At 42.7% G+C, this 17233-nt stretch overlaps 1 protein-coding gene across 1 annotated transcript; it reads left to right on the plus strand.

The window, feature by feature from the left end:
• The first annotated feature begins 318 nt into the window (after nucleotides 1-318).
• On the plus strand, nucleotides 319-13007 carry nol10 (nucleolar protein 10). The gene is made up of 21 exons (XM_070920680.1): nucleotides 319-401; nucleotides 827-872; nucleotides 967-1065; nucleotides 1190-1267; nucleotides 1354-1391; nucleotides 2063-2199; nucleotides 2329-2394; nucleotides 2559-2619; nucleotides 3232-3317; nucleotides 3523-3601; nucleotides 4069-4218; nucleotides 4499-4565; nucleotides 5363-5415; nucleotides 8184-8310; nucleotides 9632-9711; nucleotides 9850-9948; nucleotides 10372-10464; nucleotides 10788-10958; nucleotides 11312-11625; nucleotides 12024-12126; nucleotides 12837-13007. Exons 1-21 carry the CDS (start codon nucleotides 336-338, stop codon nucleotides 13005-13007), a joined length of 2184 nt encoding a protein of 727 aa, XP_070776781.1. The 5' UTR covers nucleotides 319-335.
• The last annotated feature ends 4226 nt before the right edge of the window (nucleotides 13008-17233 follow it).

Consider the following 17233-nt stretch of genomic DNA (forward strand, 5'->3'; position numbering starts at 1 on the left):
TAGTTGAATTAAGCACAGCTATAATTGACCTATGCGAACGTTATAGATAAAAGCCATGGTATTAAACGAAAATGTGTAACATGAAACTTTACTTTTTGTACAGTTTTATCAATTTTATCGATAACATTTTTCCTTCAGTTATTTGAATGCAGAATAACTTCGGAGAGGGGGGGGAGGGGGCACTGTGTTCAGTCAGTGTCGTTTCTACTCGGTCCTATTTCTGAAAACTCACCTTCACTTCCTGTTTTTGCTCAGAGGCAGCAACGTGGATTGAGTGCAGTTCACCGGTGTAGTAACAGTGTTATGTTAGACCAGAGTCCCATTCACTTTCTACAATGCAGATATCTAGTGTGAATGATGTGAAGATTTACAATTTAAGCCATGGGAAGTCTCTTCCAGAGGTAAGAAGCGCGGCTTTCTCCTGACGCACAGTTACGTTTCATAAGCCATAAAGTTATTGCTTACCTTGAGCCTAGCTAGCTAGCTCACGCAGCTAGCCGTGACAAGAGTAACGTTAACGTTAGTGCTGACATTGTGTATAGTGAATATGTATATGTAAATCTCTATTCAATAACACGTCACCATAATGTAACCTTTCATAGAGATAAAGGAACACAGCTATGTAGACTAACATCATGTGAGACTTCTCAGTTCAGCCTCCATACCTCATTTCAGTAAATGCTGTACCAGTAATATTAATTGACCTAAAATAAACCACACAAAGTTCGGAAGTGAGTGATATGAAACAAAACTATAAGGTTAAGCGCTGCTTCATTTGTTATCTTTATGCCACATCCTAATGACTTCTTCTGCCTCTTCAACGCAGTGGCTGTCAGATCGGAAGAAGAGACAGTTACAAAAGAAAGATGTTGGTGAGTTGACTGCTACAATTTCAGCATCACAGACTGGTTAATTCTCTCCGAAATGTGTGCCATTATTCTGACTTTTCTGTTCGTTTTTTCCCAGACATCCAGCGCAGGATTGAGCTCATCCAGGACTTTGAGATGCCCACAGTGTGCACCTCCATCAAAGTGTCGAGGGATGGTCAGTTCGTCCTGGCGGCAGGTAAGACCAGCTGTGGATGGTTTCTCAGCAAACCTTCAGCTGCGGCATCGGCTGTCGGTCAGAACAAGGCCTCCAAGAATGTTCAGGCGGTCACTCCATTTTATTGTGTATGTTTTCATTTCAGGCACTTACAAACCCAGGATTCGCTGCTATGATACCTCCCAGCTGTCCCTGAAGTTTGAGCGCTGTCTGGATTCAGATAGTAAGTCAGCCGACGCACCCACTTGTTGTATGGCACCCATGTCATGTACGATGGAACTTGATGGATTTCTTTTCTCTCTTTCAAAGTTTTGGCTTTTGACATCCTGTCCGATGACTACTCTAAGGTAATGCTGTTGGAATTGTTTGTTTTTATGTATGGTCTGTGTTGATCTGATGTATGCACATGTTTCAATACGTTTTTGGCTTTGTAAATACATAGTGTTGTCATGCCGTCGCTTAAAGGAACCTGGAGGTAATGTAATTTTGATCTATTTACCTGTGAAATGATGTGTCTACAGGGATCAGATACAAAAAGTTTTTTAATGGTACAATGGAAAAATAAATCACTCAGTATAGCAAATGAAGACAGGTTCTTTTGTGCGACCACCTGTTAATTACTAGTCACTACTAGGTTAAAACTGTATTACCAATTTACCAGATTTTATGTCACCTAGTATTGTTCTACACAAAGCCTTCAGATTTGCCCTCATATCTTTTAAAAATATTACATTGCTTTAGAGGTGGTAAACGTTCTTTTTAGAGGTGACAGTCACACACTACATCACTGCACATGAGGGTATTTTGGAAAGAATCTTCCAAAATGCCAAAAATAATCTTTGGAGTATCTTTATAAATAGCACAACTGGTTATGGTTTAAATGTACTCATCACTCTCATAATGGTAATGCAATTACATTTCTATGTGTGTCAAACCAAAGTCCCTGAAATGCTCATTGTTTTTCAGCATTTTTGACTACATTTGCTTTCATCTGTTTTTTGTGTCTGTGTCTGTGCAGCTGGTGTTTTTGCACTGCGACCGCTACGTGGAGTTCCACTCGCAGCACGGACACTACTACAAGACACGTATTCCAAAGTTTGGAAGGGACTTTTCTTACCATTACCCCTCCTGTGACCTCTATTTTGTGGGGACAAGGTGAGGGCATCATTGAGTGATAAATGCAGAGGCACTCTGTCATCCTTGCATGTTGTTTAGATTTATCCTGTGCATGTCGTAAGAATAAGCTGGTTAGGCAACACTTAATGTTTTTGTTTTCATTTTCAGTTCAGAGGTGTTCAGACTGAACCTGGAACAGGGGCGCTTCCTCAGCTCACTTCAGACCGATGCTGTGTAAGCATAACAAAGTGTTTTTCCCTATCAGATCCAATAATAGCATGTGGTTAACTGTAGATTCAAAATTGTTGTACCGCTAAAGTCTATGGTGCGATCAGACATTAACTGATGAGCTCTTTGCCGATGTTCACGTTGCATCTTTTTCTTGACTTCTCGGCCAGGGAGAACAATGTGTGTGACATCAACCCCGTCCATCATTTGTTTGCCACAGGAACCTCTGAGGTAAGTGCCATAGCAGGCTGTGTGTGAGATGAGGCACCGGTTATTAGCAGACGCAAGAGAAACTGTGACTGTGTGTGCATGGCTGTTCATTGCTAAGCGCGATTTAGAATATACGAAGACTCATACTGAACTAAATCTTAAATGTGTTTATAAAAATAAAAGCTCCTAATAAGGATTAAAATGTCTTTGGTGAAAATGTTAGAAGACCTATTTTTGGACCATGCAGTATCAGGTTTCTTTGTGCTACATGTGTTTAAAAGAAATTGCTTGATTTCACCCATTTGTTTTTTTTTTTTATTTCATAGAGGATGGTTCGGTAATTGGCTTTATTCATTTTTGGATTGCCCAATAGTAGATCTTTCTCTTCTCTCATTTCTTTGATATTGTTTGGTATATTCATCACACACCAGCTGGGCTGATAAAAATAAGTCTGTTACGTGATTTCTGAGTGTTGAAGTTCAAGTCTTTCAAACCGTTACCTCTCACTTACATTAGGAGCTGCCATCACGTTGCCCAATTGCAGCTTTTTATTGGTCTTAAAAAATCCAAGCTTCCTCTTCCGTTACCCTGCATTCGTCTGACTGTTTGACATCTCTTTCGTTCCGCTACCAGGGAAGGGTCGAGTGCTGGGACCCCCGTGTCCGGAACAGAGTGGGCATGCTGGACTGCGCCCTGAGCAGCCTCACTGAAGGAACAGAGTATGTACCAAGCTGTCAGCCTGACGATGCATATGTAGCCACATGGCACTTTTCTCCTCTGCACGAAAAAACAAGCTGCAAGCTGTGCATCATTATGGTACACTTCAGAGATGTCCAGCTTTCGTCTGATTCACAGTCTCACTTTACCTTTTTATCCCCTTAATACTCTGTTGATATGGTGTTATTTTTATCGTGTTTTTCACAGAGTTCAAGGTTTGCCCTCAATTAGTGCGCTGAAGTTCAACGGCTCCCTCACCATGGCAGTAGGCACCAGCACAGGACAGGTGAGCCGATGATCTGGGCTAATCATTCAAAGAAGTGTGATGCACAATATTTTCACGAGGCCGTGTGCAGAAGGTGGACATCAGTCCTGTTGGCATGTCTGTCAGAAAACTCTGTAACACTGGTCTACAGCTTCATTCTCCACTTCCTCTCTGTTTGTTGTCGTTGCAAACTATCAGCTGCCCACATGGTGTGAAATTCTGCCTCTTCTTCCTGAGACTAGTCGCCTCACAAAGAAGTGGCTGATGTCATGCGGCCTCCTCTAAAAAGTTAGAACAGCCCTAGTGATGTCGCCTCTTAGCTGTTGGTTTTGATGTAAAAGTGACAGTTGCAGTTGGGAGTATATAGATAATGGTTTTGAACACATCCTTAACTTTTTCCAGTATTGTTTTAGCATTTGGAAACCCACTTCTTGCAGAATTAAATAGTAATTTTAGTGGTGTTATCCACCCTTTGCTTGGTCTTGTAGGTGCTGCTGTATGACCTGCGCTCCAGCCAGCCACTGCTGGTTAAAGACCACTTCTACAACTTGCCAATCAAGTCGCTCAACTTCCACACTCAGCTGGACCTGGTCGTGTCTGCCGACTCCAAGATTATAAAATTCTGGAACAAAGACACAGTAAGACTCAGTTACAGCTATCACAGGACCTGACTTACCTTACTTGTGCTGCATGCGAATGATGATGAATAATGATGAATGAGGGGTGTTTCCATATTTATATATTAGCATTTTCAAGTCACCTTACACTAATATCAGCCCATGTAAAATGGCAACTTGTTGCCAGAAATCTGTGCATGTTCACTGTGTTGAAATGTTTGCTAAAGTACAGGACAGGACGATCAGTCTAGACTCTTTCTAGTGCCATTGATCTCTTATGTATTCCATCTGTTCACCACAGGGAAAGGTGTTCTCCTCCATACAGCCGGAGACCAACATCAATGATGTTTGCATCTACCCTAATTCAGGTGAGAACAACTTCTCCAACAAGATCATGAGATAAGATGAACTTCATTCATTCATTGAACTTCAAGTGTCAGCAGCTGAAATACCAGAGGAGGAGCATAGAAAAGTAACTTCTAAAAAGCTAGAATACTTAAGACATAATGAACATCTACCAACATGAATAGTGACTTCAAGGCCATATTGGCAAAGCAACCACAAATAAAGTGAGAAGAGGTCGGGAGGAATGAAATTGGGTGGTGGATTCAGTGTTGTGTCTGCAGATAGCAGTGTTGGCAGCTACATACTTGCATGCATCTCTAAATCGGCCTTCAAAGGGCAGAAAGTGCACCCTTGTCGCAACCTCAGCATTCAGCTGTCTTTCACCTCCAGGTGGCGCCATCTCACAGTAGAGTTCACGCACTGTTTGCCTTTGCTGTTTTGTCTTGTCCATCATTGAATCCATTTTAACAGGGAACAAAACTGAAGGTGAAGTCATCATTGAAATCATCATTTGGTCCTGAATGAATCTGATCTTGTCAGGTTTTGCTTTGAAGTTTTTTTTTTTAAATTATGTTTCGTCCCTAAAGCTGTTGTAGAGCAGCGAGTTAAAGACACTAGTTCTTATGTTTTTTTCTGCTTGGGGAAGAAATGAATTCTGTACTTAAATTATTTCACATACCAGTTCCATTATAAAGGCTAATATGACCTTCAAGTACATATAATTGGAACTAAATTCCATGTTTACACCACATATGAGCTCTATTAATGCCCTGCTTACGTCCTCACTCTGTTTTGCCTGCATCTTGTGTCGCACTGACAGGTATGCTCTTCACTGCCAATGAAGACCCGAAGATGAACACGTTCTACGTCCCGGTGAGTGCATTTACATTCTTTACTGGTGACTTTACAATCAGCCAGATCACGTTCACTTCCTGCTCATCAGGTGCTGGGCTGACAAGCACATATCTGAGACAAATGCTTTGTTGCTCAATAAAGGATATTTGATGTTACAGGACAGCTGTGTGTATAAGCCTCAGTGATCCGGGGGACTCTTTGAAGATGTGTAGGAGCAAGCAAGCAATAGCGTGTAATCTGGTTCTCACAAGCCCGCTGCATAATGAGTAAAGCTTGTTGTCATCAACAGTGTCCTGTGACTCTGATATGATCTTATAGCGAGCGTTATTCTAGAGAAGGTGTGTGTGTGTGTGTGTGTGTGTGTGTGTGTGTGTGTGTGTGTACAGTAAACTAGACTTTGCTTTGTGTAAATGGATATATTCCAGACATGTGCTGAACTTGGGGCCTTCTGTCCTGCATTAGAGAGAGGGGGTTAGGTTGATGACATTGGTCACATTTTTTAGTTCCAGCTTGTCAGTTTCAAGGCTGTGCGATTGCTAATGGTCTCAGGAAGCAAACTTGAGCAACCTGCCATGTGTGCTTATGCAATGTCTCTGCATCAGAAACACTGCTCCCAGCCCTGTGCTCCTCACACACCTCTGATTATCTCTGTAAGACGGCTTGAAGCTATCAGCTCAGCAGTGATGAAACTAAAGAATGAGTGGGTGCTGAACGCTGGATTCTGTCGACCTTGACCTCAGAGTGTGACTCCACACGGCTCCGTCATCAGAACAGGCAGAAACACTGAGTTTAGTCTCTTCCACCTATCCATTGATTCCAGCTCAGTTAGATTTCATAACATGAGTGGATCTTTGATCTGCCGCACTTTAAGCTAATTAACCCTCACTTAGCTCAGTGTTTTGTTCAGGGCCTTCTATACCCACATATGGGGGATGCAGGGACAAACAAGATTTGAACTTTGAGAAATGGCACTAGATAGTGACATAAAAACAAATGGGTTTGATTACACACCATGGATGTTGACAAGGAATATGTGATTGTAGTGAAAATTAATATCAATCCAGGTTTGTCAGCAGATGCCAGACGTCGTCTTTCAGTCCCCCAACCTGAAGTTTTAAAGCAATACCGAGAAATGAACGCCATTAAGGTACACGACACCAGCAAACGAGAAGAAATTCAGACTAAACTTCCATAAATTTCCAGATAACACACTTTGTTCATGAAACAACAGCCTCAAAAACAGTGGTTGTGACCCCTTAAAGGATAGGATCGGGATTTAATACAGTCACATGCCATGTGTAAATTGAAAGAGTTATGGGTCTCTGTAATAGGGCTGGGCGATATGACTGAAAATGTTATCACGTTTCATTTCAGTCTATTGATAATTATTGATCATTATTGATCAAAGACCAGGAGAAAAAAAAGTTGCATTTAACCAACCTCTCATCATCATCGTTTTAGTGCTGTAGGACGTATGCTCGCAGGCTGACCTGTGCTTTCTCACTCCACGCTGTTTCTGTTGTTGTGCCACATGTCGATGGTGCAACCGTACAAGACACCAAATGATTGGCTGTCTGTGTGTCACTCGTAGCAGCTCCGTACAATAGGCTGCTTACGAGCCAGGGCGTATTCGTTTTGTACGTTCATGACGGTTTGCATTTAAGTGAAACTATCGAACATTCTATCAAGTGTCTTATCGCTGGTACATATCGTTATCGTTTCATTGCCCAGGCCTACTCTGTAATCATTCCTCCTGTCTATAACGGCCATGAAGGGACCCCCTTCAAAGGGACTCTACTGTGAGGGATAGTAGACAAAATAAAGTTCAGCTATTTGTCTCAATTCGCAATTATTTTTATTTGAATTGTTTTAATAAGGGATCAAGATATGAAATTATCCAGTGATTTACAAAAGATTAGAAATCCAAAACTAGGGGGACCACTGCCCTTAGAGGTTCTAACAATGAAAATAATTGGTGGTCACAGCCCTACAAGCAATTCTCTATCAATTCATCTTTCTTACTTAAACAATGAATTGTTTGGTTGTTGAAATGTCAGAAAATAGTATAAAGTGGTCATCACAATTTCCCAGAGACAAGGCGATGCCATCAAACTGCTTGTTTGATCCGACACCAACAGTCAGGAACACAAATATATTTAACCTACCATCACAATGGATCAAACTCTCACAGTAGAGAAGCTAGAATTAGGCACTGTTTGGCATTTTTGCTAAAAAAAAAATGACTTGAATGATTGAAAAAAATAGTTGCCAATTCAAAATCATCTGTTGATAGACTAATTGATTAATCGGCCTCATCTCTAATTGGTTTTGCCTTCCAGATCACTCCTGACCAGATGTTGACAGGAACATAACAGAAATTTGGTGGTTTGATAATATTATATGAGCGTGTTTCTTGTTGAGAATTTGAAGCGACAATGTTAGGATAGTGACAAGAAATGGCTTGTTATTGCTGTGAACACATAAATTGTAAATTGTACTGAAAAATGATTGTTCAACCTGAGAAGCAGTGACACTTTTCTGTGCTGACGCCTTCGCTGTATCACCAGTGTTGGGTTACACGTCAGCACAATTCCACGGAAAAAGGAAGAGCTTGGAAATGTCTAGCTGGAATGGAAAGATATGATACGACTCGGACAGTTAGACTATTTTTGTTTCAACAAATACACGACAGGTTTCGGACTTACTCAACAGTCTAAATCTGAACCGTGTGTGTGTGTGTGTGTGTGTGTGTGTGTGTGTGTGTGTGTGTGTGTGTGTGTGTTTAGGCTCTGGGCCCTGCGCCTCGGTGGTGCTCCTTCCTTGACAACCTGACAGAGGAACTGGAGGAGAGCCCGGAGAGCACAGTGTATGATGACTACAAGTTTGTCACCCGAAAGGACCTGGAAAATCTGGGTGAGACTTCTTCTGCCTTCATTTGTCCTCACAAACCTCACCACGTGTGGAGGTTATACAACCAGTTCCACTGAAGAGAGAAAAGGAGATCACGGCACAAATAGGGAATTTAATCCCAGCCCTGGAAGTTACACCCAAAACTATGAATCAATCTGAGCCATGTTGCCGCCTCAGGGGTTAGCATGGCTGGCTAGACTACCTAACTAGAGACCTAGTGAATGATTGAGAGGCTTTAGGTAAGAAAAGTAATGTGTGGGGATGGGAGGAAGGAGGGTAGGGGGAGTGGACCCTGGAAGGGTTGAATGAACATTGGAATGCAGGCTCAGCAGTAAAGAGATCAAATGACAAGAAGCAGAAAGGTGGTTGGCTGCCGGGGAGTCAAAGGAGAGGAGGGGGCAGGCAGGGGAGCAGCGGTGTTGATTTACAGGAGCCACGTAATGTGGCCCTGTTATGTAACCGTGAGGCAGCCCGGGCAGAACACACCTACCGAAGATCCTGGGAAGAGCCCTTACCCCACATTCTCTGCGTCCCTCTGTCTACACGCTCTCACTTGTTGGCAGACTGACGCAACAAACACGCTTTCTAACAATCGACCCGACCTATGCACGCTGCTGCTGCTCCCATACCCCCTGCACCACACCCTAGAGTGAGTAACTCAGGGTGGTGATTCTCTCATCTTTATTACATATTGCTACAGTTGTTTTCCCTCATACATTTCGTACTGAAATCACAGTTTTATTCTTGATTCCTGAAAACAACCAGACTTAAGAGTCTACAGCCATGCTACTAAGGCACAGTGAGGCTTTGAGCATCTTGCATGCTAACACGCGCACAATGACAATGCTAACCTGCTGCTTTTTAGCAGATATAATGTTTACCATCTTAGTTTACTGTTTTAGCATCCTAATTTTAAGTATACCTGAGGCTGATGGGAATGTTATTAGTTTAGCAGGAATTTTGTCAATAACCAAAATACGAAACGTCACAGAATCACCAAAGCCATTACAATTCATCATGAAGGGGTCATGAATGTCATGGCAAACCATCCAATAGTTGTCGAGACATTTCACTCGACCAGAAATGTCAACCTCATGGTGGTGATAGAGGAAAAGTCATGACGAGTTGTTGGTATATTTCAGTCTGGACCACAGTGGTGGACCGACCGACCAACACTGACATGGCCATCTATACAACCACACCACTAACAAGGCTAAAATCAATATATATTTCTTCCCATGATTTTAGATCATTTCTTTTTTTTTTTCACATAAATGTCTGGCTAATTCCTGACTTTATTGTTTGTTTTCCTCATTTGTGTCAGGTCTGTCTCACCTGGTGGGATCATCTCTCCTGAGAGCCTACATGCATGGCTTTTTCATGGACATCAGGCTTTATCACAAGGTAAGGTGTCTAACTGCTACATCAGTTTGGTGTTAAATGATTAGCTGAGTTGATAAATTCAGTTGATAAATAGGCCTGCGTTTGTTCTCAAAGAGGTATGTTTAGATTTGACAGTTCTGCTGTTTCGTTTCGCCGCAGGTCAAAAGCATGACAAATCCTTTTGCATATGAGGAGTATCGCAAGGATAAGATCCGCCAGAAGATTGAGGAGTCCAGGACCCAGAGAGTGCCGGTTAAGGTGAGAGGTCCTGACAAAATGTCTCATTTGTGGTTACAGCTTCACCCAGTTTGTAGGTAGTTTTGCGGAACTGATAAATTATCCTCTTTATTTTTTATGTTTTGCAAATCACAAGTTTTTGACTTTTTGTTGCTCAGTATTGACAACACATACCATTAACTTCCTTACACATTTTTCTAGTTCTCTCACATCGTTGGGATACATTCCTGATGGTGACATATCAGTTCCACTAAGCATTGCTTGGAGTAATATTTATCTTTCAAACTGCACTGTTTACTGCGCGGAGGCTGTTGTTCAACGCCTTAATGCAAAGTTTCTTTACATCCGTCACACTTGACTTAAAAGTTTAAAACAAATAACCTCTAGCAAAACTTCTGTGTGACTGTCTGTAATGAACCGTTCAACTTGTTCTGACTGAGACAGAAGCTGCCCAAGGTGAACAAGGAGCTGGCTCTCAAGCTGATGGAGGAGGGTGATGACGAAGCAGAGCTGGCCTTAAGGAAAAAGAAGGGCAAGGTAGGTGAACATAGATTACAAGGTCATGGTGGTTCAGTCTTCATTTCTGCTTCTTCTCTGAATTCATTAACTCTGAAGATATTGTCTTTATCGCAGCAATATTCCTTAAAAACCCATCATCTGTCTTGAGTCGTTGTTTATTCTTTGAATTCTGTTCTGAACTCTTCATAAGATTGGGAACTTTGTGTGTTATGAAATTAGACTCAGTTGAGACTTTAACCAAAAAATTGATTGATTGAAGACAAAAGGGGGGGATGAAAATAGACCTCTACATAACCATCGACTCTAATCATTTACCAAATCTCAACTTTTCAACACGGCAGGCTCTCCCCAGCATCCTGGGAGACGACCGCTTCAAGGTGATGTTCGAAAACCCCGACTACCAGGTGGATGAGCAGAGTGAGGAGTTCCGCCTCCTCAACCCCATCGTCTCCAAGGTCGGACAAAAGAGAAAGAAGAAGCTACGTCTACTGGCTCAGCAGGCTTCCCAACAGGTAACGTGGAACTTAGTTACATGTTCTGCACAGGTATGGAAACTCCAACAACTCCAGGAGTTCAGAAATGCAAGTATGTGAGTGAAGGGCATCAGACTTGAACTGCCAAGTTTTGAGCTGCTCCCATGTGAGAGGGGAAACAAGTCTTTGGAGGCATTTTCATTGGTTTGAGCCAGAAGGGAGTAGCATAACTAAACAGTGGCTTTCCACATTTAGTTCTTGTATTGGAAATACTCTGTGTTTGCACGTACTGTATTTGCTAGACATTGTTTAGGACGCGGGGTCAGGCCTGTCCTCAGTGTCAAGAAAGAACATCACATCAACAACTTTGACTTTGTAACACCTCTGTCCAGGCGGCTGAAGACGAGGAGGAGCCCGAGGGGCGAGCCAGCTCCGAGGAGGAGAGCTCGGACGACGACAAGAGCTGGGTGGAGGAGGTGAGGGAGCAGCGGAGGTTGCTGCTGCAGGAGGGCCGAGACCGCCGGCGGCAGGAGAGGAAGGAAGCAGACCGCAACACCGTCCTGCTGGAGAGCGAACAGAATGGAGGAGAGAAAACCTCAAACATCGCTGGGAGCAAGAAGACAAGTCAGCCTCGGTTTTATCAGATCAAATCCGGGGAGGAGTTCCGAAGTTTTAACGACATGGCCCGCAAGCAGAGACTACAGAAGTATGTCTTTGGAAATGTATTAAGTGGAACTGTTAGAGGAGTGCTGGCTTATTGTGTCGGGCCCTTGGAAACCCAGACTATTATTCAGATTGCTTTCAGCTTTGCAGCTGTTTATGACAGGATAACCTGACCTGTCCATGTTATGGAAGAAACATTGTGGTGCATGCTGAATAGAATAGCACCACGAATGGACTGAATAGATTTACAAACTTAAAACATATTTTTACAATCCATAAATAAGAATGTGACTTAAAATGACCATTTTAATTCATATTCTAAAATAAAAAACAAAACTAAAGCGCTCGAGTAAAGAGCCCAAATAATAACACTACTGTATGACTGCACTCTTTGTTTGTTATTTGGTGTATTGTGTCTGAGGAATGTGTGTGTTCTTCCAGGGCTTCTTTGGAGGACCGTCTGAAGCTAGAGGAACACTCTGGAACCAGCAACATGGCCGACACCGCTGTGGGCAGCAAACAGCTGACCTTCACTCTCAAAAAGGTAAACTGTTCACGGGGTGCACCATCCTCCGTCACTCCTTTAACCCGCTCCTGCCACTCCATTGTTTAAAGCAATGAAGTACAAATATAAAACACTGGATCTACTGTAAACCAACTGGTGCAGTCAATTGTCCATGGTGGAGAGGATGCACCAAGGTGGTCTGAAGATGTATCGGCAAGAAGATGGTTTAACTTCATACAGTAAATTTATTGAATAGCTACATTTTGGTAAAGCGACCTTGGTCAGACATTTCATATATCAAATGACAACGTGGCAGTATTCCCATACCACCAATAACATACTCAAATGTAGTGGTGATTAACTATGGGTGATGTCAACAAACCCCAAACAAGAACAAAATATGACCAACTGCCTTAACAATAGTCAGACAACCACTTCATACAAGTAAAGGGGTTCATTCTTACCACAACATACAGAATTATATATATAAAAGAAAATAAATGTACAAAAATAACTTTAAAATGTATAATGCAGGGAAGTAATACCTTGAAAACCATACAATATATGAAAAACGCAAACCATAAGACTCGTGTCATGTTGTTTTGGGTATGTTATTGTTTATTCATCTGAATGGAATTCGTCCCCTGCCCCTACCTGGAAGTGTGTAATAGTTGTAGATGTTTCTTTACTCCATGAATGTACAGCAGAACATTCTTTAACATGCATCATTCTGTTCTCCTTTCCTCCAGTCGGAGCAGCAGAAGAAGCAGCAGCAGGCAGACTGGGAACACCACGAGGAGAGGAAGAAGCTGAGGCGCTCGGCCGGACACCTGAGCAGCGGCCGCGGGAGAGGCCGGGGAGGCGGCAGGGGAAGAGGGGGAGGCGGCAGGGGAAGAGGGGGAGGCAGAGGCCGGTTCTGAGGAGGGCAGCCCTAGTCCTCACCCAGGGCCTTTTGTCCAGGATGGACAATGGAGGCATTGCCAGCACAGTCCTTGGCTCTCGTCAAAGTTCTGTAGTGTCTTCCTTTAACTCAACTTATGTCTTCGAGGGTCGAAGAATGCAGACTTTAAGCTCTAGAGACATACTGCAGACATTCTGCACAAGTGGCAGAGACTGACATTGATGAACAGACGAGCCTGCCCCTTGCTCCTGGGTGGTCCGGGCCATGTGTTTAACTGCTCTCTGCAAAATCAGAGCATATTAAAAAAAGATGACGCTGCCTGTGTGCATATAATGTTTATGTCATTATCTAAAAATACCTTGAGTGCAACTTTTTCTTACAACTGCTCCTCAGTGGAGCCTACAATTTCAGTTAATGAAGGGGGAAAAAAGGTATGTGTGTATGTGAAAGAAAGGTAGTATTTTTAATGCTCTTTATTACTGTATATTGTTAAGGCAACACTGGGTTAACGACACTTGTGCTATATATTATATTTGGTACAACATTTGCTTGTCTACATTGTTTTCATTGTTGTAAATCAAAATATACAGTTTTCCAAAATGGCTCAAAATGTACAAATACTCAGACAAACTAGAGCATGCTTTCTTTGCAGCAGTTTTCTGCCGACATACGTCAGATGTAAGGGGGGGGGGGGGGGTTTCTTCTTTTTTTTTCTCCTTTTTTTTTTCTCCCGCCAACAACTGCAGTTCTTGGAAATAGAAGGACTGCCGGGTGTGCTCTTCCCATCCCCCAATGTGCTGATGGTGTGAACACCCTCTGCTCCAGCATTGGCCCATCTCAAATGGGAGGGAGGTGGGTTTAAGCCCTTAGCATGCCAACACTGGCCCCCAGGCTCATTTGAACTCATTTGATGTCACCATGCTTTTTCACCATGACCCGTCTGCCTACAAAAACCTGAGTGCAAAAACAGACAATACACTGCTTTATGGTTATGTGCCAGACTATTTCTTGGCTGGGACCTGTAGCTTCCTGGAGTTGTTGTCCGCTGTTTGCCTGTCGTTTTTACACTTTGGATTTTATACAGATTAAACAAATGAGATCTAACGTTTTCATTGGTGAGATATATATATAGCTGCTGGTAGGCAATTTACCTTTGGACAGTACCAGGCAAGCTGCTTCCCCATATTTCAGTCTTCATGTTAAGCCGGGCTAAAAGGCTGCTGGCTTATAAACATCTGTGAGACAACAATCTTCTCATCTAACCACCAGCCACAACGTGAATAAGTGCTTGTTCCAAAATATCGAACCATTCCTTTGAATTACATGTATATAACTTTTGTCCAGTGCTTTACAATTTTGCCTCCGATTCACACACACACACACACACACACACACACACAGAGAGAGAGAGCGAGAGCGAGCGAGCTACCACGCAAGGTGCTGGCCTGACCATCGGGAACAATTTGGGATTCAGTGTCTTGCCCAAGGTCACTGGAGGCGGAGCTGGCAATCGAACAGCCAACCCTGTGAGCATTGGACGACCTCCTGAGACACGGCCCCCCATTTAATTTTGTACGGGGCCTTTATTGCCCTGTCACTTTGTAAACAGTCAGATAGATCAGAGTCAGGTTTTAATGTACTTTAAAACACAAATTAATTAGTACAAAACCTTTCAAGGATGAACAGGAAGCTTTTTAACCAGGTATTTGCTGAGAGATGACCATCAGTAGTGAGTATGTTACTGAGGCCAGGTGACAAAGCTCCAGCCTAGTTCACTCCTTTGTGTTGGGACTCCAGGGACACTGTCCCACTGTAGAGCAAATACACATCATCATTTAGCAACGCGTCATCTGGTATAGTTCTTTAATCTGGGTTCCAGGCAAATTGCCCCATTTTCTTTTCAGGATGCTTTGACTTCACCATGACGACTGGCAAATCAGGCCACAGGAAGTGGGTCAACCAAAGCTCCTACAAAGAATAAGGAAACTGAATTTCCACAGAGGCTCGTAAGCCAAACCATTATGTAGACCCGCAGTATTCCTCGTGGTTCAAGATTTCTGAAGAAGATTCTCACGGAATTTATCAAGGCATGGTTTTTGTTGTGATCAAAGATATTGCTGACTCCAGTCAAAGCAAATCAGAGCTTCACTGCAGTAGGACATTGGGTGTAATAGCAAATGATGGTGTGTTTCATGTTTAATTATAAACATAGGAAGCAAAAAGCAGGGATCCTTTAATGTGACTGAATCAAACCATATCTGATGAAGGTTTGTGGTTCCTTCATGAAGGGAAGTGCTGTGAGTCAGTGTGTCCATTACTCTGCAGAGTAACCAGCACATTGTTTCTGGAAAAATATTTAAATAAATGTATTACCTGATTATGTTTCTGTCCAGTACTATCGTTTATGATCCAATACCTGTAGCTGGGCTTTGTTAGTCCTAATTATCAAATGTTAATCTGCTAACAGGCTAAACTAAGATGGTGAATATGGTAAAACTGCTAAACATTAGCATGTTGTCATTGTCAGCATGCTAACATGCTGATGACGGCATTTATCTCGAAACACAGCTGTGCTTCACAGAGCGGCTAGTATGGCAGCTTTTGGGTGGCGTGAGAAAATATGTAAATGCATCCGCTGATTAACAGTCTAAATAGATTCATGTACATGACTTGTACCTTTTCTTTTATGTATTCCTGGGGTTCAGGATCTAAGACACATATCACAATGTCCCCGTTCGATTCCAGCTTTTTGCATGCCACTTTTGTTGCATGTCACCCCCTTGCTCTGTCTCGCCATGTTTCCTGTCTCTCCGCTGTCTTAAAACAAAGGCAAAAATGGCACACAAAAAATGGTTGCTCTCTGCGTCGATGTGGAAAGTTGAATTGCAACAGGGCGTTCAATTAGAACTGGCACAGCCACTGTTTCTTGGTTGAGGGCTTAGTAGTTTTATTTTGGATCTTTATATGTGCAGGGAGTGAATTTCCTACTTAATCCCATCAGAGGTTCCCCAGTTGAAGGAAAGTGACTCATGTTCACTGATGTGGTTGCACAATTAGCTATGAACTCCACTCTGTTGCTTCCCACTGTGACATCTTCCTCCATTCAGGAGGCTTCACATCATCAAATGCACAGCTGCTCCGCTCTGAAACAGCACCCACTCAGAGGTCATCAAGCTCTTGAACCTTGATTAGGTTATCTGTTGACACTTACATTGCAGGGACTTTTAATTAGATTACAAATGCACGCCAACTTGCTGTAGCTTTGTAGGCACCTGTTCATGTATATGTACTGGTTTGCTCTTTTGCTTCTACTCCTTTTTCATAGAGCAAACATAATTGTGTTAATGGTAGAACCATGACACCTAAAATGGGAGGCAGCGAGCCCTCTCTTCAGTCTGTGCCTTTTTTACCCAAAAGGATCAAAGGAGTGAAATGTGCTGACGCAGCCTGTCCACCGAGCTTCAGGCCAACCCAGGAAAGCACAAAAGATGTTCCAGTGAAAATAGATCACTTTTTTTTTTTTTTTTTTGGCCCACCAACCAACTCTGGGCAACTCAACCTTGAAAGAAGAAGAAGTGATGAGTCAGCAGAGAGCCAGATTAAACAGCTCTCCTCTCATCACTGCAGGGACAGAGCTGACAAGAGGGCAAGTGGGGCAGCTGCATGGTCAAAGGCTAATTTCATTATAACAACCGTTTGATATCGCTTCGACCGTAATTGGGCTTAATTGAAATCTTTTAATTTAATATAGTATTTGGATAATTAGATATGCAAATGATTATATTTTGAACATTTTTGTTACATCCATGCATAGAATTTATAAGATTTTACCACTGAGATATTCCTTTTGATGGTACCGTTCTTACTCTGAAAACTCTGAGAGCAACTGTTTTCGGCAGCATGGTGGTGCAGTGGTTAGCACTGTTGCGTCACAGCAAGGAGGTTCTGGTTTCAAGCCTGCTGCCTCTGTGAGGGGTTTGAGACATGCAGGTTAGGTTAACTGGCAACTCTGAAATCCCTGTGACACCCCTGTGATTGACTGGAGCCCAGTGTCAGCTAGGATAGGCTCCAGCCCCTCGTGAACCTTCAAAGGATAACCTGATGGATGATTTCTCTCAGTCACAAACTGACACTCTATATAATAACTAGTTGTCCTAAACTTGTTTCCAAGTCCAGTGATTACAAATAACCCCTAACATAAACTAGGGGACTGTAACAATCTGGCAAGATGTGTATTCACACTGA

The sequence above is a fragment of the Enoplosus armatus genome, chromosome 15, assembly GCF_043641665.1.
Source record: "Enoplosus armatus isolate fEnoArm2 chromosome 15, fEnoArm2.hap1, whole genome shotgun sequence".
NCBI classification, from domain to species: Eukaryota; Metazoa; Chordata; class Actinopteri; order Centrarchiformes; family Enoplosidae; genus Enoplosus; species Enoplosus armatus.